The sequence below is a fragment of the Macaca mulatta genome, chromosome 18, assembly GCF_049350105.2.
Source record: "Macaca mulatta isolate MMU2019108-1 chromosome 18, T2T-MMU8v2.0, whole genome shotgun sequence".
Lineage (NCBI taxonomy): Eukaryota > Metazoa > Chordata > Mammalia > Primates > Cercopithecidae > Macaca > Macaca mulatta.
The window spans coordinates 18,802,789-18,826,564 of record NC_133423.1 but is presented as its reverse complement, the minus strand read 5'-3'; the positions used below and the strand labels follow the sequence as shown (position 1 = coordinate 18,826,564).

At 33.4% G+C, this 23,776-nt stretch overlaps 1 protein-coding gene across 6 annotated transcripts in view; it reads right to left on the bottom strand.

Annotated features, from left to right (window-relative positions):
* The window catches only part of PIGN (phosphatidylinositol glycan anchor biosynthesis class N), a 158,679-nt gene that overhangs the window by 44,218 nt on the left and 90,685 nt on the right, over positions 1 to 23,776 (bottom strand). For 4 of the 6 annotated variants that reach the window (XM_077975115.1, XM_077975114.1, XM_015122131.3 and 1 more), the window contains 9 exons: positions 20,448 to 20,526; positions 19,011 to 19,193; positions 15,776 to 15,915; positions 12,910 to 13,009; positions 12,713 to 12,805; positions 11,440 to 11,531; positions 8,667 to 8,775; positions 6,893 to 7,001; positions 2,739 to 2,841 (listed from right to left, as the gene is read on the bottom strand). In XM_077975115.1, the coding sequence (XP_077831241.1) occupies positions 2,739 to 2,841; positions 6,893 to 7,001; positions 8,667 to 8,775; positions 11,440 to 11,531; positions 12,713 to 12,805; positions 12,910 to 13,009; positions 15,776 to 15,915; positions 19,011 to 19,193; positions 20,448 to 20,526 (1,008 nt within the window). The remainder of the gene's footprint in view (positions 1 to 2,738; positions 2,842 to 6,892; positions 7,002 to 8,666; positions 8,776 to 11,439; positions 11,532 to 12,712; positions 12,806 to 12,909; positions 13,010 to 15,775; positions 15,916 to 19,010; positions 19,194 to 20,447; positions 20,527 to 23,776) is intronic. The other 2 variants (XM_077975116.1, XM_015122134.3) reach the window with 1 other exon arrangement.

Below are 23,776 nucleotides of genomic sequence, written 5' to 3'. Positions count from 1 at the left end.
TGATTAATTGAATCAAGGTACATACTCTGAACAAAAGGGGACCATAATTTTTTTAAAGATTTGCAGTTATATATGAAGTTATTGTTTCCTAATATTTAAAAACATAAATGTCATAGTTCTACAAATAGTAGAATTTATTTATTTCCTTTTAAAAAACTATACATTATGATCATTTTCTTTTGTAAAATGTAGATGAATAAACCAGATAAAGATAATCTTCCTATGGGACTTTATCTCTTAAGACAATCAATATTTTGTATAAAGTCTGTATATCTGCATTAATAAACTGAAATATCAATGAAATGTCATCACAGGCTCAGGGAGAACATAATGAAAACTTACTAAATTAGGATCTGCTGGTTTGGTCTCTGTGCAAATTGAATAGGGCTGACAAGGCATTCAGCTTTGTATTATAGTTTGCTAAGCAAAGGAATAATGCAAAGAAAATTTCAAAGGGAAATGTTTAACCAGCACTAACCAAGAGAACAAGCTATTTTCAAGTATTACAATAGCTCCATTTGCATAAAATAATTAAGTGCTGATTAAAAATGAATCTTCTTTATTCATTAAATCAAGAATGCATTGTAAGAATGTAAGATTACTATTGTTGTATTTCTATATTATAATATAACTATATTTCTTTTAAATATTCTGTAATTCTGAATATTCAGTAATTTACACAGAGAACCCTCCAGGTCATCCAAAATGGGTAAGGCTGAATCATAACAGGTGGACTATGTTTTGCAAAACTGATTTGACACTGAGAAAATGTACTGATTGAAATGACTGAATTGTGCTATTTCAAGATACTCTTTTCAATTTTTTTTGGCAAAGCTAGATACACTTTCTGATGTTGAATAATATATCTCTTAATGAATTCATTAATAAGGTCATATAGTGCCTTATTCTGATTTTAGGTATAGATTTTCCCTTTTTAGATTTTCTTAAGTTATGATTCTGATTATGCTTATTATGATAATTTGTTTTGGCATCTCCTATGACTATTAAATTGATGATTTAAAATACTATGTAAGTTACATGATTAATCATGCTACCTTATGAAATAGTTTTTTTACTCAAAATTAAACTTCAGTTATCTTTGTTTCTTGATCTCCTTTTCTAATCTAGCAAATCAGATCTATTTTTATACTTGTTTACATTTTTTAATCAACTACACATCCCTTTAAATCTGTTTATTGTTTTAGAATTTGAAAGTTCAAAAAAGAGAAAGGCCTATTGATTAAGAGACTGTACAGAAGTTAGTACATATTTCTGGACACTTTCCAACATTTATTTCCTTAAGTCAACCTCTGGGTGTAATCTCTTAATAAAATTCATGAGTCTCCCTGAAACGGTAGGTTAGAATAGAAGTTATTTTAACTTCTGCTTTCTTATATAGATCAAAAACTTGTGCATAGCCAAATTCATTTTTACTCTCATAGATTCTAATTTAACAAAATTATTTATCCTGAAATTTCACTAATAAAGGGGGAAACTGTAAAAGATTTTAAGCTTTCATGTTCATCACTCTTGAATAACAGATGCTCATAAATTTCCAGTTTTATTTTAAAGTTCTATTTCAAAGGTCTAAATCTCAAAGAAAGCCTCTCTTAAAATCTTGTTAGGTAGCTGGTAAAAAGTTCCATGACATTTGTATCACATCTTCAGAGCTGTGGCCCACATCTGGTTAGGCAGGGGGAAGGGAAACAAAAGGAGATAGACAGCTTTGGTGAAAAAAAGGTTTAGGGCCCCACTGGATCATCTCTTATATGAGACTACAAGAACTCCTGAGGTCTAGGTCACTTAGGGTGTTAGGGTCTACTGTGGGAAGACTTTGAGAACACCTCTAATTTTGAATTATGACAACTAAGTTTCCAAAAGGGAGAACCTGAGCCTTAGACCCCAAATGGCTTTACAAAATCATTTGAACTGTGAATAATCTCATAGCATAATGGTGAATCCCTAGGTTTAGTCTAACTTCGATCAAGATTCTGTATTCGGGCTAAAATTCAAACTGTTTATGAGTGGTGTTTATTCACTGTTTGTTCTAGTCATTGTTTGTTATAATGTGCACATTTCTTATCCTCATAAAGATTTAAGTAAGGACAAAATTCAAAAACAAGAAAAGAATTCTTCAAAGATAACGGACAGAGTACATCCCTTTCTTCACTGAGTTCCAGAAAATGCTTTGGGATTCACCCCAAGTCAAGCTGCTGATTTTTTGTTTTCTTTTGTTTTGGTAAGCAAATTTCAATCTTAAACAAAAATCTTTAAAAGTTTTGGGAAAATATTCTGAAGGTTCTCTGAATCAAATGAATATTTGAATTGTGAGATGTGTAAGATTTAAAAAGTACTATATTCAAAGAAGAATGGCCAAATCAAAGCATAATTTAAGATGGATACAAGGAATGCAATAAAAAATAAAAGTCAATGAGACTTAAAATTCTTCCATAATCAATCAGAATTTTCTAACATTATAGGTAAGTGATATTTTAGCAACTTCAGAAAAGAGAAACACAAAGACAGCAAGCAATACTATGAATGGATTAAAAAAAAAGAAAACAGAAGATTACAGATCAAGTCAGATATAGTTCTCACTGAGAAGTAAATATTTATAATGTATCCCTCAAGATTTAGAAAACATTTTTCATTTCCAGAAGTTAAACACTAATAGAGAAAATACCAATATATCATTTAAAACGTGCTGCTATAAAATTAAATTGTTAAAAAGTTTATACCCTGTGCTTAGAAGTAGGTAGGTTGACATCAATGAAAGAAGTATGCTGAACAATCGCTGAAAGACAGCTGGAGAACTCAGTAGTGGCACAAACAAGGAAGAGGCTGCAATGAAACAAAACAGGTCATTTGTCAGTACAAGAGACACAAAAAAATGTTAGTGTAGAGCCAGGCATGGTGGCTCACACCTGTAATCTCAGCACTTTGGGAGGCTGAGGCAGGTGGATCACCTGATGTCAGGAGTTCGAGACCAGCCTTGCCAACATGGTAAAACTCCCATCTTTACCAAAAATACAAAAATTAGCCGGGTGTGGTGGCAGGTGCCTGTAATCCCAGCTACTTAGGAGGCTGAGGTAGGAGAATTGCTTGAACTCGGGAGGCGGAGGTTGCAGTGAGCCGAGATTGCACCATTGCACTCCAGCCTAGGTGACAAGAGTGAAACTCCATCTCAAAAACAAAAACAAAAAAAGTTACTGTAGAAGCCTTGAATAATCTAGTATCATTTATGGCATTTATTGCTTTGTGACCTTGAACATGAAGCTACATATCCCCTAATTATAGTCAAGCCTCACATTTTTTATTAATATTACATTTCATTGTTTTAACTATGCTCAGATTTTCTCAATTTATATTCAGCCCAGATCACTGTAATATTATTAACTCAAAAATGAATTATTTTCTAATGAAATAAAAGTATTACTCAAGATTTAGCACCCTTTGCTTAATTAGGCATTTATATCTTAGTTCAAAGACAACTTACTCCTCAGAAACTGATTTTTTCCTAACCCCTTCCTTCTCCAAGTTTTCCTGCTGTAAAGTATGCACTGACAGTTGCAGTATGCCCCTTGGAAAAGAGAACAGGAATGAGTTCACCATGCATGAGAGTTGTATTAACTCTCCCCCGGGATAATAAAAGGAACTACCCAAGCAGAGGAAGGGCAGATGAAGTGGGTGGGGTGGCAAAATGTAAACTCCTCCATCCCTATTCTGGGAAGGAAATGTGCATAACTTCCTAATCCCCCTAGTGCTCTAGAGTTTGAAGATAGACAAGTTGGGATGAAATCCCGGCTGAATCACTTACTAATTGCTCAAACTATAGGGCAAGTTCATTAACTGATCTAAGCAGAAATTTACCCACCTATCAAATAGAGATGACATTAAAAAGTTGTGAAGATTAAATACAATTTCACCTATACAATGTTCGCTGAGCATAGTGCCTAGCACATAGTGCTTAGTAACTGTTAACTGTGGTTATTATTATTAGTCAACATCTTCTAAATTAATTTACATGTAATGTCAATTTCATCTAAAGTCAAGTCACTGCAAGATTTAAGACTATGAAGTTATATTTTTAATACCCTTACATGAGTAGCTTCTGACTTTTTTCCAGATGTGTAGTTCCGATCATAATCAACTGATACATATTTTAACTGGAAGAAATAACATTTCACTATCTCTGATTTTAAAAGTCAGTTAATCTGTTGGACAAATGATGGTTGTTAAAAAATAAAAAATAAATAAAAAGTAAAAAATAAAAGTCAGTTCAAATGAGACCTCTTCCGTAAAACTGTACACATTTTCTGTCCTTGTTCTACGTTTGTCTAAATGCTTGATAAGGTACTAAAGGGGAAATAAGAGTCTCTATTCTAAATGACATAAGTAGAACCAATTTCAAAACATACCGTCCATTTGGAGATCACAGCATATTAAGCAAAAATGCTCATTAAAGCTAGACCATGGTGTATTTGTGCCTAAAAGAGATCTTTGGAGATACTGATGACTTACCTATGAGTTAACTTTATTTCATGTCTTACATCATTTTGTAGGTATCCTCTAGAAGCTAGCTCTACCAATACCAAGAAGGAAAGATCTTGTTTAAAATACATGCCCAGAGAAACTTTCATGTTTGGAGAACAACAGCAATAAACTGATTCTAAATCTCCTCCTCACCATTCCAAAACAATAATCAAATAAACAAGGACAATTAAAAAAAACCATACAGGATACTCCAAATAGAGAAAGAAGCATATAAAACACTGCATAATGTATAAGTGTGCTCTACTACAACATAAGAAGATTTGACAGAATCTTATTGACAGAATCTTCAATTTGTTGTAGTAGAGCACACTCACACATTATGCAGTGTTTTATATGCTTCTTGAGAACAAGCCTAAGAGTCATGTTAGTAAACATGAATGAGCTCAACTCACCTTTTTATTTAAAAGAAAAAAAATTGTGGAATTGGCACATAAAGCAAAACCTAACTCTAGGCAGAACACAGGAACTAAACTTAAAACACAGTGATTCTAAAAGGCTAAAAATAAAGGCTAATGGAAACAGTACAAAATCTAGAGTTGCAATCCTGATACCAAAGTATACTTTAGACCAAAAACAATCAATAAGGAAAAGAAGAACACTTTATGATGTTAAAAGTAACATTCCACAATGATAATGTAATAGTTATGAATATTTTGCTGCAAACAACATAACCTAAAACAAAATTATGACATCCTTCACAGAAATAGAAAATAAAATCCTAAAATTCATATGGAACCACAAAAGACTCTGAATAGCTAAAGCAATCCTGAGCTTTTAAAAAGAGAACAAAGCTGGAGGCATCATGAAGTCATGCTGAAGGCATGATTTCAAAGTATACTACAAAGCTATAGTAACCCAAACAACATGGTACTGGTATAGAAACAGACACATAGGTGAATGGAACAGAATAGAGAACCCAGAAATAAATCCACACATTTATAGCCAACTCATTTAGACAAAGGCACCAAGAACATACATTGAGGAAAGGACCGTCTCTCCAATAAATAGTGCTAGGAAAATGGAATATCCATATTCAAAACAATAAAACAAGACCCTTATCTCTTACCACATAAAAAAGAAATCAACTCAAAATGGATTAAAGACTTAAATGTAAGACCTGAAACTATGAAACTACTAGAAGAAAACATTGGGAAAACACTTCAGGACAGTAGTCTGACAAAGATGTTTTGGGTAAGACCTCAAAAGCACAGGTAACAAAAGCAAAAGTAGACAAATGGGATTATATCAAGATTAAAAGCTTCTGCATAGCAAAGGAAACCATCAACAGAGTGAAGAGACAACCTACAGAATGGGAGAAAATATTTGCAAACTACCCATCTGACAAGGAATTAATAAAATATATAAAAAGTGTAAACAATTGAACAGCAAAAAACCTATTAATTCAACTAAAAAATGAGCAAATGATCTAAGTAGACATTTCTCAAAAGAAGACGTACAAATGGCCAACAGGTATATGAAAAAATATTCACTATCGCTAATCTTCAAAGAAATGCAAATCAAAACCACAATGAGATATCATTTCGCCCCAGTTAGAACTGCTATTATCAAAAAGACAAAAAATAGCAGATGCTGGCAATGATGTGGAGACGGGGGAAACTTTGTACATTGTTGGTGGGAATGTAAGTTAGTACAGCCATTCATGAGGGGTGGGCCCCCATGACCCAAACAACAAAAATCATCAAAAGATGTAAAAAAGTGTATGTCAAATTATTCACTGGCATTACAAAGTGTCTTCTCTGAACAAAAAACTTGGGCTCAAAACTTGCTCTTATCTTCCAACTGGAAGGGAAAGCCTAAGTCCTAAAATTACATGTTTGCTTCACACATATATTTCAACATTCTCAATTAAGAGGACTACATAGAAAAATATGCTTTCAAATGTCTAACTAGCTTTAAAAAATATGTAAGGTATACTAGTCGATGTTATTTTCAGGAAGGGAAACAGATAAAATTTAAACATTTCCCAGTCCCTGTGTAAGAACAGAGAATTTATGAATTGGCATGAAAATGAAGCATAAGATCCTCTTCACCCTTTTCTCTTTTGGAATCACTTAGTCAAATCTTATAAGACGTTAATAAATACATAGCTTTATTATCAGGTCATAAATATTCTATCCAATTATCTTAGTAACACATGCATGCACATGAGAATTCTCTTTATTAAATTCCAGCAAGAGTTAGAAATAATAGCTCCTTATTATTATTTTCCTGCAACAAAATTATTTCTTTCAATAACAATGATACAGACATAAACAGATCATTTTAAAATAACTAAGTTGATATCAAATTACCTCACCTGGTTTGAGTGGCCTCTTACCTAATGTTGCCCAGCTAATAATTTGATTCATAAGAGGCAGTCCTTGCTTCCTAAGTAGACTACTCTGGGTGCTATACACAACATACATGGAGAGCACTGTGCTCAGCACCTAAAGACAAAGATGAAATAAGTTAAAAAAAAAAAAAAAAAGAGAAGGTAGTGAAAGACTATAACTAGCAAGAACGTAAGACAGTCTTATTTCTGAGATGTTAAAATCTGGAAAAAATGTGTATCTTGGAATCAATGAAATACAGTGGACAGTACAGGAACTGATGCAAGTTAATAAACCTAATGCAAAAATGAATTTTGTAACAGAGTTACCTAATACTTAGGGGTATATCTAACAAAGCACATAAGAATGTTAGCATGATATTCTTGGCTACCCTAGAGAGAGATCCAGAAACATTCACTTCTGTGGAAGCACTCATTATTCTGGATACATTCTGTCAAAGCTACTACGGCTTAAGTGTAAAGCCAGTCAGAGTACCATTTAAAAAGAAACATATGTTTCAATGGCTTGACAGGATTTTTGACAAAAAATTTCTTCTCTTTTTATAAGTTCCCTGTCGCTCTCCAAGAATGAATTTAACTTGTGATGTAATCTTTCAAATGTTGTGTATTTTTATTTCAGAGTGTTCTTGGAAATACCATCTACTATCCCAGCTCTATTCTTGAGGAAATTTTTTAGAAGACTCATATGAGTTTTGCTTTTTGTCTGTGATCTAAACATGGTTATTTATTTATTTATTTATTTATTTGTTTATTTATTTATTCATTCGGTTAAAAAGAAAAACAGATGTTTTCCATCCTTATCTATGGAAAAAGTTGTCATTTTATAGACTATCACATGATACGATGTTCGTCACAACCCTATTAGATATTATCTCTACAGATTAAAAACAAACTGAAGTGGCTGGGTGTGGTGGCTCATGCCTGTAATCCCAGGACTTTGGGAGGCCGGGGCCAGTAGATCACCTGAGGTCAGGAGTTCAAGACCAGCCTGGCCAACATGGTGAAACCCCGAGTCTACTAAATATACAACATTAGCCAGGCGTAGTGGCTCACGCCTGTAATCCCAGCTACTCAGGAAGCTGAGGCAGGAGAATCGCTTGAACCCAGAAGGCAGAGGTTGCAGTGAGCTGAGATTGCACCACTGCACTCCAGCCTGGGTGACAAGAGCAAGACTCCATCTCAATAAACACACACACACACACACACACACACACACACACAGATAAATCAAATTACTAAAAAGTACCCATCTAGTATGCAGCGTAACTGGGACTGACTCAATTTTGAAACATCAAGTTAAAAGTTATTTTCACCACACCAAAGCCACTAACCATGCTGAAGTTTATTTTCACCTGGGACATTAACTGAAGTCTTAAACTGGCTATTCTTAATATAAACATACTCCAGGCTGCCTTCACTTCAAAGAAGTGACCTTCCCTAACCCAAATGAGGACAAGGTAGAATCTCAGTCCAGAGGAAGCCCTTTTCAGTTCAACTTTTTATCAATACAGGTGTCCCTTCAGTTTCGGTAACCTCTGCTCTTCAGGCATCACTGGGCTGCCTCTTATGGACCTTGTGCTATTTCATACCTCTTAAAGAATACATTTCCATGTAGCATCTTAAACAGAAAGCTTTCTTCTCAGCTGGCAGATACTAAGTAGCATAAAGGTAATGGCATTTTATGAACATAATTAAATATAACCATAGGATACATTTTTGGTATATCATTAGTATAACATAGTATTGAAAATCTGTAACAGACCTGTAATAGATGCACCAACAGCTCTTCCTTTCTAAAGCTATCTTTTCTTTTCATGAGAGATGTTACAACACACAGGGATAGCAGAAGAACCAGCAAGCCTGCACCCATCCTGTTTTGAAATACAATTCACAATTTTAAATTTTCTTCAGATATTTACTGAATACGTATCAGATGGAACTATGAGACATCTAACTCTAATACAGACCTCTCAGTCATTTGGCTTAATTAAGAGGAAGTAGCAAAAAGGGTACATTTTAAGATTTTTAAGAAAACTTTTAAGTTTAAGATTTTAAGAAAACTTAAAATCTTAGGATAAAGATACTGCTGGATGTGGTTATTTGCAACTTCTCCCCACAATTTTTTAAGTATGTCTACCTTACTTCTATAATTTAATTTTTAAAAATTTTAGGCATATCAAATACTATAATATGTAGCCTGAAATGGGCAAATTCACAAAAATTTACAATATAAAGCATAACTAAACAAGTATATTATCAGTATCTACAACATGTATTTTGTGATTATGAAACTTACTCATGCAAAAAGTATCTACATATATAACCCATATTATTTCTAGCAGGAAAAACAGCTCCCTTCTGTGACAGACCTTGGTATTTTCCTCAGCTGCTCCTGGCTGAGGGAAGAGGTAGGCAGTGGTCACATGGGTGGCATGCAGGTGAGGTATTTGTACAGTAATGAAACAACAAATTACACCTTTCAAGAACACCAGGTATAGTATGTTTCCTAAAGTCAAAGGTGACTGATCCCAGGGAAATGGTGCCCTACTGTTGAGCTCTGTCTCACCTCCTTAACATCTGAATAACACAGTACAGCCAAAATGATGCTGAGGATGAAATCCGGAACCCAAATAGAATTAAGAGAAAAGGAATTGGTTGAAGAGAAAAAAGAAAGAGCAAAAAGCAGAGCTGGACACCTAAGAAGAATGCAAAGCAGGAATCCCCGGAAAAATGCTTGATGGTTGTTGCTGATGCTTCAAATACAATCTTTGAGAATCCTAAGGAGAAAGGTAATCATATATTCAACATGGATTATCATTAAAATTTAGGAAAAAATAGTCACATATGACCAAGATTCTTTGCTTTTTCTTTTTCTCTTTCTTAAGTTTTAAAATAATTTGGTATTTAAATTTATTGGCATATATGTTTTTACTTTAGAAAACTGGAGTACCAGACATTACAACTATGTTGTACACATGTTTGCTTTTTCCTTTAATTGTATCCTTAAATGTTTCATAAAATGACATCTTTGTAATTTTCTGAAGAAGGGAGATGCTGTGACAGATGAAAAGGAGAGTAGAAGTTTCCCCATGAACCAGGAATCAAAATAAATAAGTTGCAAATATAGCTAGTAGGATAAACTTAAAATCACTGAGCAATTTAAATTTAGAGGGAAACAATATAATTTTCTAAAATATAAATTAGATTTCTCATATTTTTACAAGTTTATTTGCTTCCCACATTCATCCTTAATAGAATATGCAAGTGGCAAATTTATACAATTTCCTTCCCTTTGAGCATATGTTAAATTCTGCTCAACTATGCCAATACTGCTTGAGCAGGACTGATAGGCAGAGACTGATGAAGGGAAGGAAAGGGGCTTTATAGAAACGTTACAAGAGCTTACAGAGCAATCTGAAGCAAGAAATAAATGAAAATATTTGAATTCATTTTCTCACATACTACTTGTAGGTTACGAAAGTTGCAAAATATTTTGACTTAGTAACACTCTAATGAAGTATGGCTTAGATAGTATGGTGTTAGAATTCAATACAATTATTTTGAGCTCTGCTAATAAATTGACTTCCTGGGATAATTCCTGATCTATTCCATATTGGTAGTCTCATATAAATAGGAGAAAATGTATAGAATCTCATAAATTAGCACATATTTTTACAAAATATTATTTAGCTAATCTTCCTTGATTTAAAAATATATACCCATATCCATTACAGATTTGGTTAAAATGTTTTAAAAAACGCTTATAGTGTTCTGAAGAAAGTAACAAAGATGATTTAATTTCTAATTCCCATGATTAGAAAATAAGAGAGGAAATGTTAAATGAAATAATGATTATACACACACTCAAACAGCCCATAATTTACTTGACAATAAAGTGCAGTTAAAAGCAAAGGTAACCAGTTATTTTATAGATTTATTTAGGTTATTGAAGACAAATAAATATAGCAGCATAGTAGGGAATTTAGGTAAGATATGCAGAAGAATTTTCAAACAATTTGAGTGGTTAAACATGGGAAAGCTGGCAAGGTAAACAGAGTTTCCTCCCACAGAGATCTTTACATTCAATTTAGAATAGCAGAAAATTTAATTTTTACATGACATTTTCGTGTGGACATGATTGAAGCAAAGAGGGCTAACACAGTATCTTTGAGACCTTTCTGTTTCGGCAACAGAACTTTTTTTTCATATGAAACTAAAACTTTCACTGATTCCTCCAAGTATAAAAGAAAGAAAATCTTCTAGACTTAAACAAACAAACAAAAAAAAAGGGGAGCATTTTAAGTTATCAGTGGCACAATTTCATTATGAAAGCCCGGAAGCATCTACTAGGAGGTTTAATGACTCTTAGAACTTAGGCTAAACTCATGACTAATGGTTTGATATTGGTATTTTAAATTCCCATTCGTTCACATGATTTTAAATTCTTGACTAAGATTAGGTTCAAATTTTACAGTGTTAATTGAGAAAAAAAGAAACTGTATTGAAAAGAAAAGAAAATACAGTATTATTCATACACTAGAGAGATGTCTGGCTTTCGACCTACAACCGGCATCAGTGGGAACACCGCCAGGAGCACAGAGAAGAAAGCCCAACTCAGTGAGGTCACCTAAAATCAAGAAGAAAGTTATCTTTAGACAAACAGGGTATAGAAAACTATCATCAGTGTTTCACAGGCTATATGACTGTGAAGGTAAAAGGAAAATGCAAAGTCTTACAGCTATTTATTATTTTATTTTTCAAATACTTTCTAGCAGAATCAACAGCTAACTACTTTAAAAAGTAATAGTTACTATTTGTGAAGGACCTGTTGCATAGCAGGTATAGTATTAGGTGTAATATGAGCATTTTCTCATTTAATTCTCACAATAACCTCCAGAGGCAGATATTATTCTTCCCAATGCATGAGATGATGAAACAGAGATCAGAGAAGTTAAAATATAAGTAGTACCAGGTCCATGACAAGTAAATAAAATAACCAAGCTTTAAACCTGCATAAAGTGCTTCACTCAATTTATGTTAGACTATGTATTGATGAAGACATCTATAAAAAAGGTGGCCTACAATAATCATCAAACAATTGAACCCAGAAGGAAAATAAGTAAAACTACTTTTGTAATTAGATTAAGATCTCTCACAAATTAAAAGATCAATAATCCCATTCTTTGAAGTTTTTTTATAAATTCTCAGAGTAGAAAGAAGATATCTTCCTGCTACTTCTATCAAAAAGTATGAAAGTGGAAATAGGAGAGCATTCTTTGTAGAAGCACATTGTAATTCCCTACCTAGCTGAAGGAAGAAAATCAAGACTCAAAATATTTTAATAATTTAATAATTATATATCTATAATAAATACACACTTCTCCAGAAAAAAAAAAAACAAAACAAAACTGAGTGTTTCAGAGTAAGGAGGGAGATGTCTCCTGTGACTCAAGTTCAGAGTGCAGACCCCTAAGCCACTGGGCTGTGCTGCTCTGGGCGACTCCTCTCCTGGTCCATTATCAAGATATTTGAAGCTAAACAAATCCAGGAAGTGCTTCAGAGATGCACATATCAGTACAACTTATATAGCACCTCAATTACCACATAACTGGCCCATTTTGATGTGAAAGTCTAAGTGAATTACTGAAACCTTACAGGTAATGTCAGTCATCCTATCAATATGACTAGGCTCTTTTATGTAAGAACACATTCTACCCTTTTCTTTAAAAATAAACAGTTCCTTAAGTTACATACGTGTCAAAACAAAGTAGTTACTAATCTGTCCTATGTCAAAATGAGTACTCATACCTTTGCTCGAGTCCACAGCCGAGTGAGAAATGGCCAAACCGCAAAGGCAGTAAGTCCAGCGGTAAGCATATAGCGGTAGAAAAAACTGAGAACCTAGTAATGCATTCCAAAGAAGGAATGAAAAATAAGGTCATTTAGTACTAGTTACAAATATATAAAAGAAATTTGCAAATGTTGTAATCTGATAAGTTACTTACTAATACTTCAATGCCCAAGGTAAAAACTAACAGGTACCCAACAAAATGGCTCAGAGGATAGGTCAACAGTGATGTGACAAGGTCTTGAACAACTTGAAATCTGTTTCAAATAAAAAGATTGATTGAATTTTAAAGTCAGGTCATACATAGTATAAAAATACAAACTTTGCACAAAGCTAAAAAAACTAGAGAATTTTCCATTTATAGATGATTCAAAAACTAAAATAAACTCTAACGGATTTGTTTCAACGGCTTTACTTACCTAATTTTTTTTTAAATCTAGAAGTATTTTAGGGAAAATGTAATTTCTGAATTAATTTGAAAATGATCGGCCAGGCGCAATGGCTCACGCCTGTAATCCCAACACTTTGGGAGACTAAAGAGGGCGGATCACCTGAGGTCAGGAGTTTGAGACCAGCCTGGCCAACATGGTAAAACCCCATCTCTACTAAAAATACAAAATTAGCCAGGCTTGATGGCACATGCCTGTAATCCCAGCTACTTGGGAGGCTGAGACAGAAGAATCGCTTGAACCTGGGAGGTGGAGGTTGCAGTGAGCTGAGATGGTACCATTGCACTCCACCCTGGGCAACAAGAGCAAAACTCTGTCTCAAAAAAAAAAAAAAAAAAAAGAAAAGAAAAAAGAAAATTATCACAAAAGTTTGCTTGGTTTTTATAAGCATTAATGACAATAAATGAATCTTGTTTGATCTTAGTTTACATATGGGTTCATACAATTACAGATGCAACATCAGATATAAAACACAATGAATCCAAATGCATATAAACTGAAAAATTTTAAAAAATTCACCCAAGTAATCCTATATTTAAATCTTAATGAAATAAAGGTAGGGTTTCCTAATCCAGTTAGGCAAAAATCTTAATTACATTTTTTAACTGAGCTAAATAACCTTTTCCAAACCCAATTTAAGATGTCACTAATTGTACACTAATTAAAATTAGGTGAATTCATCACCATCAAAAATGTATTACATACTTGAGTACTTTTTATATTTTATCACTAGGAAAAAAAAGTTAACATTTGTAGTGCATTATTAAGTAAGTAATTTTAGAAGGTCAGTATCATTTGGTTTATGACCTTTCTCTGATTGAAAGCAATGGCTACAGAATTTCATCAAAACAATGAAGGTGCCATGTAGGAAAGAAAAGCTAACACCAGTCAAAAGGGAATTTTTCTGTTCTTCTTAACAATGAATAAGCACAGAGAATCAAGAGATAATTTTGTAAAATCATTTAGAAGATCATGAATTTTTATGTCTTTTTCCTACATAATCTATCAAAAAGATAAAGATAGGACACAACATACTTTCAAAATCATGTTTTCCCTTAAAATTTAAATCTATATGTTTTCTTCATATAGGACATTTAATAATTCAGGAGAGGTTCTGTACTAGATACGATTTTCTGCAAGGACAAAACATTTTGTTCTAAAAGTTTAAAAACCAGACTAAATGACATTTTTAAAAATTTGAAGTAAATATGCATATGCAACAATCCTATTCCTTTCAAATGGAGAGGTAGCAGTATGTTATTTGATCAATGCCTTTTTGTCTTATAGTTAACATTTTAAGCATTTTAATATTAATATTAATTTTTGATATTTTTAAGTTATTATTATTATTATTTTTGGAGACAGAGTCTTACTCCGTCACTCGGGCTGGAGTGCAATGGTGCAATCTTGGCTCACTACAACCTCTACCTGCTGGATTCAAGCAATTCTCATGCCTCAGCCTCCTGAGAAGGAATTACAGGTGTAACCACGCCCAGCTAATTTTTGTACTTTTAGTAGAAACATTTTGCCATGTTGGTCAGGCTGGTCTTGAACTCCTGACCTCAAGTGATCTGCCTGCTTCAGCCTCCCAAAGTGCTGGGATTACAGGCGTGAGCCCCCGCATCCAGCCAATTCTGAAATATTTTTAATATGTCATGTTTTAAAAGATGGAAGAAGTAGTCAAAGTTAAAGTTAAGAAAAATTAAAATAAAAGTATGCATAGTGTCAAGATGCACGTGTTAGGCCAACCTGGGGGATACCCTTATTATATAACAGGCTCTCATTCTTTCATTGATTTTAGGGGTCTGGTTTGCTCAGAAAATACGTTTATATCCACGACCAAGTTTAAATTATAGATTACTGGTGTAAAAACAGAAACCAATAAGATCTGCAGTGTGACTCTGGCTGCCAGTGAGCATGAACTAGTACTCCCTTCTAGTGGTTTTATTAAAAGTATTTGAAACTGGCCAAAGAGCCTTACTTCTAATTTTTCTACAATGTTAACAATACATTCTATTTTAAGTACAACCTGTGAGGAAGTACTTATAGGTAAAACCACAGCACATGTGAAAAATATAGACTAATTTCTGTGTGTAAATATTACCATATTAGGTTTAACTACAAAGTTTAATTTATCTATATCTATAAGATCGCTAGGAAAGGAGGAGTCAAAATGTATGGAAATAAAACATGCAAATATCTTTGTCAAATATGAAGATATATTGGAATCTGAGATGATGACACAAGTTCAAAATGCAAGTTAGTCTAGGCATAGTATGATCAATATTAATCGTTACTTCTATTCCATTTTTTCTATAAAAGATACACAAATAAGTGAACACTGCCACTTCAGAAAAATAAAGATGAAGTCAAAAGGGAAAGGTATAACTAAAATAATGTTTATATCCTATCCAACATTTATCAGTTATAAATGAAGTGAGAAGGATTGGAGATTTGAAAGTACAGTATTATAAATATCTTTGATGACTTACAGTATAGAAATCTAATGCATTTTAAATACAGATTTAACTGTCAATGAAGTGAAAAAATAAGGCAGCAAGATGCATTACTTACTCTCTTAGAACCGCATACCATATTGGCACTGGCAACAAACCATATACGTAATATGTCCAGGGACAGGCTTGAATCAGCAGAAAAAATGCTACTAAAATGCCAATAGCTACAAAACTGCATGGCAGGAGATGGCTTGGTTTCTGAAAAATCAAACAAAACATTGAAATACTTCCAAACTAATGGTAATTGATAGGTTTTAAAAGAGATTTTATAAAGTGAAGAAAACCTATGACTTTCTTTCAATGGTTATACAACTAGATAATTAATCAAAGAGCTGCATTAAGACAAGGAAAAAATATGTTATTTAAGGAGCATATTAGAAAGGAAAAACCTAGATAACCTGGAATTGTTGCAATTAAGCAATTCTCAACTTAAAAGTGACTATGGCCTTAAAGTTTGTTTGCAAGTAACTTGTTCAGAATTCTGAACATGTTTCCTTTTAGGAATAATTTTATAAATGTTGATTGAGTTCTCTGGATAACTTGCAAAAGCCTATTTAATCCGTAATAAGGTATGGGACTTAATTTTCATTTGGAACAATGTCCTATCTATTCAAGCTCCAACGTGACATGCTACCTAAGCTTCTCTCTCTATTGCCCACCGAATAGAAACTTCATTCACTCATATGCACTATTCCCAATCATCTGCCAAAAAAGAGAATTCATCAACGTAATTCACTAGTGATAGTCTCCATGGTGTAAGGGTCAGGGACTTTAAGTACAGGAGATTATCCTAGATAATCTGGGTAGGCCTGATTCAATCCGTTGAAAGGCTTTAAGAGCAAAACTACAGGTTCCTTAAAGGAGAAATTTTACCTGCTGAGTGCAGCTTCAGCTCCTGCTGGCGAGTTCAGTCTGCCTTTCCTGACAGCCTGACCTGTGAACTTAGGACTTGCCTAACTAGGCCCCACAATCACATAAGCCAATTTCTTATACTACATCTCTTAATATATATTGCCTCCTGGTTCTATTTCTCTGGTTTTTATTAATTGACGTACCAACTCGTCACTAAATAAAGTATAAATGCTATAGTCCAGCATTTGAAGCCTTTGATTACTTCAGCCTAATCTATATTGTATTATTTCTTATCAGTCCCTCGAACAAACCTCCCACATTCTACACAAAGTGAACTATTTATTTTGAAGGAAGCATGGCGTAGAAAGAGAAAGAATTCAAGTATCAGAAAATGTGGGTTCTGTCATTTAAAACCCATGTGTCCTTGTGGAAAACATGTAATCTTTCTGAGCCTAAATCCTTCCATCTGTATTATGAGAATCATAACCACCAATATTTAGGGTAGTGTTAAGCCTAACTAAATAACTTATGTAAAGCACCCAGGGCAGTCCCGGAACAGTGGGGCTCAATATGTATTACTATTATCCCAGCATAATAGTACATCTTCCCAAATCTGCCTCTGTTCATATCATTCAATTTGCTTTAATTCTCAACCTCTCCCTAGATTCTGACTGTTAAACTCCCACCAAGACTTACTTTTTCCTGTTATTGACACCCTAAAGTCAGCTCTCATATTTAAAATGTGATAGTCTTTTTATTATCCCAAACACTTAACATATCATCAAGTTTTCTTTTGTAGTCGAGTATAGATACAGTGACCTATGCCTGGTAAGGTGGTCATATGTGTACATCTCTTACCTACTTTATTAAATTCTAAACTCCTTGATGGCAGATTCTGAATCTTATATTTCTTTTATAGCCTATACAGCAAGCTTGTCCAGTCTGCAGCCCACAGGCCATGTGTAGCCCAGGACAGCTTTGAATGTGGTGCCAACACAAATTCATAAGCTTTCTTAGAACATTATGAGGTATTTTGTAAATTTTTTTAAGCTCATCAGCTATTACTAGTGTATTTTATGTGTGGCCCAGGACAATTCTTTTTCCAATGTGGCTTAGGGTAGTTAAAAGATTGGACACCCTTGCCAGCATCTAGCATTGTACCATACACTCAATTAAATATTGGCTGTATTATCAGATTAATGAATAAAGAACTATCAGCTATGAAATCTTGTTAACATATCAATATAAAAACATATTTTTTCTCAATAAACTGAATATCAGGATAAACATGAAAAGGCAATCTCTGGCCCAAGACTGCTCTGGATTGAAGTCTCAGTCCCTCACATGCTAGCTGAGTCGCCTTTAATAAGTAACTTAATCCTCCTCAGCTTCAGCTTCCTTTTTTGTAAACATAAATTATATCTGCTACTAGCACTGTTATGAGTTCTAAGAATGCCTAGATATAATTCCCATTCCAGCCAATTTCACATACACTCAAATAATTAAAATTACTTGGGGGAAATTATTTAAGATACATTAAAGCATTATACAAAATTATAATAAACACTAATGGCCTTACTTCCATTACAGAATAATAAAATATAAAATTGGAAAAGTTACCACTGGAAATATCTGCAGACTATTATTAAAAATACACCACCAGGATATATTACTTTTTAGAGAACTTGAACATGGTAATAATCATTAAAGAGAATGAAGCAAAGGAAATGAAAGAGGCATATTCTCCCTGGTAAATGATAGTTAGAAATATATTTTAAAAGAGTAAAGTGTTTTAATGTAGCAAAACCATGTATGTACTGTTATATTGTCTCAGCAATATGAAGTATCATTAAAGAGATTTTTTTAATTTTTATTTTTTCACTGAAAGCATAAAGTAGGAACAAATTCTTAAAATTAGAATACATGGAAAGGTCTAGAAATCTGCATTTTGAGAAACTTCAGAAAGTTAAAAGAAGGTAAGAGTAATTTAAAAATGTATACATCATTTAAGAAGAAACACTATGAGCAAATAATTTTATTGCTTTTTAGCTCCTAAACTTTTAATATCAGATAAAATTAAATACATTGTTTTGAAGTAGTTTTCTGACCACTTGTACTAGAAAGATATGGAATACTTACAAAATGCTAGTTATAAAATAAAACAGAAGATCAACACCATTAATAACATAGGAGCACTTAAATTACTTACACCTCTATCTTTATAGCTTTCTTAAGTTATAGGATCATTATTATCAATATATCTTTTTCTCAACTGAAGAAACAGAGATAACTGAGGAAAAATCCAATACAATAAAAGCAAATGAAAGATAAACAAGAGTTATCTTAGAACAAGGACTTGCACATCCTATAAACTCATTACACTGGATTCAGTACTAGTGATTTTATATCATCATCTGAATCTTCACATTTTCTAAACGTACCTTAACTTCTTTACTAACACCTTTTATAAGGTTGGAATGAGACTTGATGATCAACAAAGAAGCATAAGATATCCATCCCACAAAACCAATAACAACATTGATGCCCAAAAAGAATCTGTCATATGTGTGATAATAGGACAATCCTTTCAATGCTAGATGAATTAGCTCCTTGCAAAGGGAGACCTATGGAGAAAAAACATATATAACTTGCTAACAGAAAGAATAAGAAAACCTACATTTTAAAGAAAGGAAACTTTTAAATTCCTAACAGCCAAACCGTTGTATTAAAATTAGTGAATAACTGTAGATGATGGATTAAGAACAGATTTTAATTGTTCGAGGATCTTCTTTTAAAGTATGAGAAAAATTCAGAATAAAATGACCTTTTTAATCTTAGTAAGAAAGGGCATTTTAAATGTAAACTATTTGTGTTGTATATGTGTGTTTGTGGAAATGATCTTCAGATAACTCATAAAAGAAATGAAGGCTCTCTAATGTAGGTCCCAAACAATGATGATGGCCATATTTATATGTTTTACTTTCTCATATGAGATTACTCAAATCAGTTATAAAACATCATTAAGTAGCTTAATATTTTACAGGAGAAGAATAGCTTATCATTTTAAAACCATCAAAAAAAAGCATTAGAAATGCATGAATTGGCAATCATTTAGGCAATTTTAGAAATGAAAACAGAATTCTTTTCTACTTTAAAATTAAATGACCATTTAACAAAGAAAAATTAATGAAAAACACAGTGAGATAGGAGTTTGGAAGAGTCCAAGTTTCAGCATGAATCATTAGACTTTTAATAATGTATAGATAATTCTGAGTGGCAAACATATAGTGTTTTAAAATATTACACATAAGTAGGGTGACAAAAACTTGGCATCTATTTTCTCATTTTAAAAAATGGTAATAGTTCATTTCTAATGCTAACCTAAAAAAATGTGGGCTGGGTGTGGTGGCTCACGTCTGTAATCCCAGCACTTTGGGAAGCCAAGGCAGATGGATCACCTGATGTCAGAAGTTTGAGACCAGCCTGGCCAACATGACAAAACCCCATCTCTACTAAATATACAAAAACTAGTTGGGCGTCATAGCACATGCCTGTAATCCCAGCTACTCAGGAGGCTGAGGTAGGAGGATTGCTTGAACCTGGGAGGCGGAGCTTGCAGTGAGCCGAGACTGCGCCACTGCACTCCAGCCTGGGCGACAGTAACTCCATCTCAAAAAAAAATTTTTTTACCCATAATATTAGCTGAAAAAAGAGAGAGATGTCCATTGCTAAATAGCTACTCAGGAAATGCAATCCTTCCTTGAGGGCTCAAGAAGGCTCCCTGGCCTGTCTACTTTGCTCTCCATTGCCATATTTTTCTCCTCCCCATCCCCAAAATGATAATCAGCTATTTATGTCTATAAGGCCAGTATACTTACCACTTCGTCAAACTTTCTGTGTTTTATATAAGATCTTGCTTTTCTTAAAATATTGAACTGTTTGGAATCAGAAAGCAGTCTAAAAAAAAAAAAAAAAAAAAGAATAGGTTTAAAGGGTTTCCTCATTCCAAGTATATATTTCTTTTCTTTCCCTTAATTAAAAAAGACAGTGAAAATTACAAAACAACAAACAAAACAAAACAAAAATCAAAGAAAAAAACCCGAATTGTATTGCTGTAGGTTCTCTGAAGTCTTCTAGAAATAGCTTATAGTTAAATTTGGTTTTCTTGACTCAAAGTTTCAAATGCCAAACTACATTTATGAAAGTCAAATAATCCATCATTCTGAAGAAATGTAATACTCTGGCTAACAAAGAAATTCTGATTAAATGGAAGTAATTAACAGAACACCAAATGTATGGCATGAGCTCTGCCACTCAGTTGTCCTGTGCTCACGACAGACTTCACATGATTGAGGACAGATCCATCAATGTACTTTTTATCCCTGAGCCAAACACGGCCTGAGAATTCTCATTATCAAAGAGCTCCAGGCAGAGCCTAACCATCATTGGAAGTTAACGAATAATTTGAACCCATTTGCTATTTTTATACTATATCGTATACCTTCTTCGTTCCTCTTTCATTTCTCTTTCCACCATTTCCCTGTCCTGTTTTACCACAGTAGAAACGTTAAATACACAAGAGAAATACTCCTAAAAAATACTGCATAACCCGAAACTATATAAAACAAAAGTCATTAAGTTTATGGAATGTAGAAATTGAGGAAATATAACCAGAATTTAATTGCCTTAATGAAATAAATCAATACATTTAAATTCAAATTTGAATATATACTGCTTAACTAAAACCTACATGTCTAAAATGAATGCCTTTACATTTTAAAAATGCATGCAAAGTTATTTAAGGCTATATTAGGTTGGATCACATGACATTGATGTTTCATAGGCCAAAAACTACTAAATTAAATATTGGCAATTGCACACGGGTCAACATAATATAATCACTTATCTTCTTTCTACTTGGCTCAAGCAGTCTCTGAAGAGATAGGACTGAGACTTGTACAAAGTAAATCTTTGAAGCAGTAATTATTAATTTGGGAGGGGGAAGGTCAGAGACTTCTTTCAGAATCGGAAACTCTTGTCTAGAAAATGTACATAATCCAAAATGTAAAATATAATTTCAGAAAATTCATAAACCCAGAAGCTTATCTATGAACTCCCTCAGAGTTCCATGGGATACTCTGATTAAGCATCTGTGCTTTGGCTTGGGACAGTGGCTCACGCTTGTAGTCCCAGCACTTTGGGGGACCGAGGTAGGAGGATCACTAGAGGTCAGGCGTTCGAGACCAGCTTGGGCAACAAAGCAAGACCTCATTTCTACAAAAAATAAAAAAAGGATCTGTGCCTACTCTAAGAGCTCCCAGATATTCCAAGTCATGGGAACCCAACCACCCTGGGTTCTCATGTTGCAGACTGCAGAAAAATTCCCCACCACTGGACTCACTGGGATTTGGAGGGAAAAGGTGCCAGGAGGCAAAAACACATGAAAAAAAAAAAACCAAGTTACTTTAAAATGTTGCTTTGATCCAGTTCTCTGTCCCTTCAGACACCATACATCTTGAAGTGTTTTCCCAGAAGCCTTAGTATAGCAATTACTGTGCCAAAGTGCACAGGCATTTTTTGGAAGGCTATATCTAAGTTGAGTTTCCCAAATTTCCATAAAAGCTTTCCAGTTGACCTCCTTCTTCTTGCTCTGATCCACTCAGCTTCCTAAAATACTGATTGCATCCTCTCACTTACAATTGATATGGGCATCTCACGGTCTACTTCATCAATTCTAATCTTCCTGGGCATCTCATGGTCTACTTCATCAATTCTAATCTTCCTGGACTACTAATGACCCTCTGCTGCTACTTCACTTAATTTCCCATTATCGCAAATGTGTACCCTCAGCTGCATAATGGTGAAACTCTTCAAGCTTCACCTATCTGGAATCGTAAAGATCTTCCCCTCTTTGCTTTCCAAAATCAAATATTCACCATCCTTTATGGTCCACTCCAAATCTCACTTCACATCATTAGCACTTCAGTTAGTGATCTAATGATCAGTTTATTTCTCTTCAATTAAATTTTAACCTCCATGTGGGCCAAGGTAATGTCTTATATTCCATTAATATCCACAATAATACTTAGCAAAGTGCTAAAGCACATAAAATGAATCAATAAATCTTGATTACAATGCTATCAAAATATTGCAGACCTAAAAAAGGAAGAAAAATAAGAGACTAACATACATTGCCATTTGTAATGTACCTAAAATTTTAAATAAAAAGAAAGAAAAAAAGCTTGTTTGAAGTTAAATTATTTAAGCTAATTTAACAGACATTCTGTTAAGTGAAGTCTTATGAAGAATGAGAGAAAAAAATCTTAAGGAGAAATATTTACATTACATATTATGCTATGTTATATTATATTGGAAGTACTAAGGTAAAGAAACAGGAGTCAGGGTAATTTGTAATTTTTCCTAAATGCACTATTTATAAACCTTGGGACATGCCAAAGGGAGCATATCAAAGATTTGCAATATATCTGGAATTCACCAAAATGTTCGACACAAGCCTCACTGTATCACCATGACATCAAAGACTCTCATACACTTGTCCCCAAATATAAGTTTTCTGTTTAGTTTTCCATCAAATTGAGAGGGTATATAAAGTAAATTTTCTTGGTATCACATAATTTAAACATAAAGAGGTTTTGTAAGAAATATAAAGTCTAGAATATAGAGTACAATACGTTCAGATTTACGTAAGCAAAATCAAATAACAAAATTAATGGGGGTTGGCAGGGGAGTAATTAAAAGAATGCCATATATGAACTAAAATGAACAAGGGAGATCTACACATATAAACATGGATAAATCCTGAAAACCAAACTAAATAGAAAAAAGAATTGTTAAATAAAATAGATTTTTAAAATAGGGATTCAAGCGTATTACACCATTTTATTCCCCCACCCCCCCCAAAAAAAGAATCTAAATATGGTAAAATGTTAACATTTTCTTAAACCTGAGTTGTGGGTAGAAAAATTTTTATTATATCCTCTATTCTTTTCAGCATGTTTGAAATATTTTATAAATAAAACTTGAAATATAACAAGAAGGATATACATATATCATGTATACTTATGTATTCTTATGTACTTTATCAATTATATTCTATCAATTCTTATCTACTTCATCAAAGCTATTTTTTTTACCTCCCACATATGAGTGAGAACATGTAAAATTTGTCTTCTGTGTCGCTCTTATT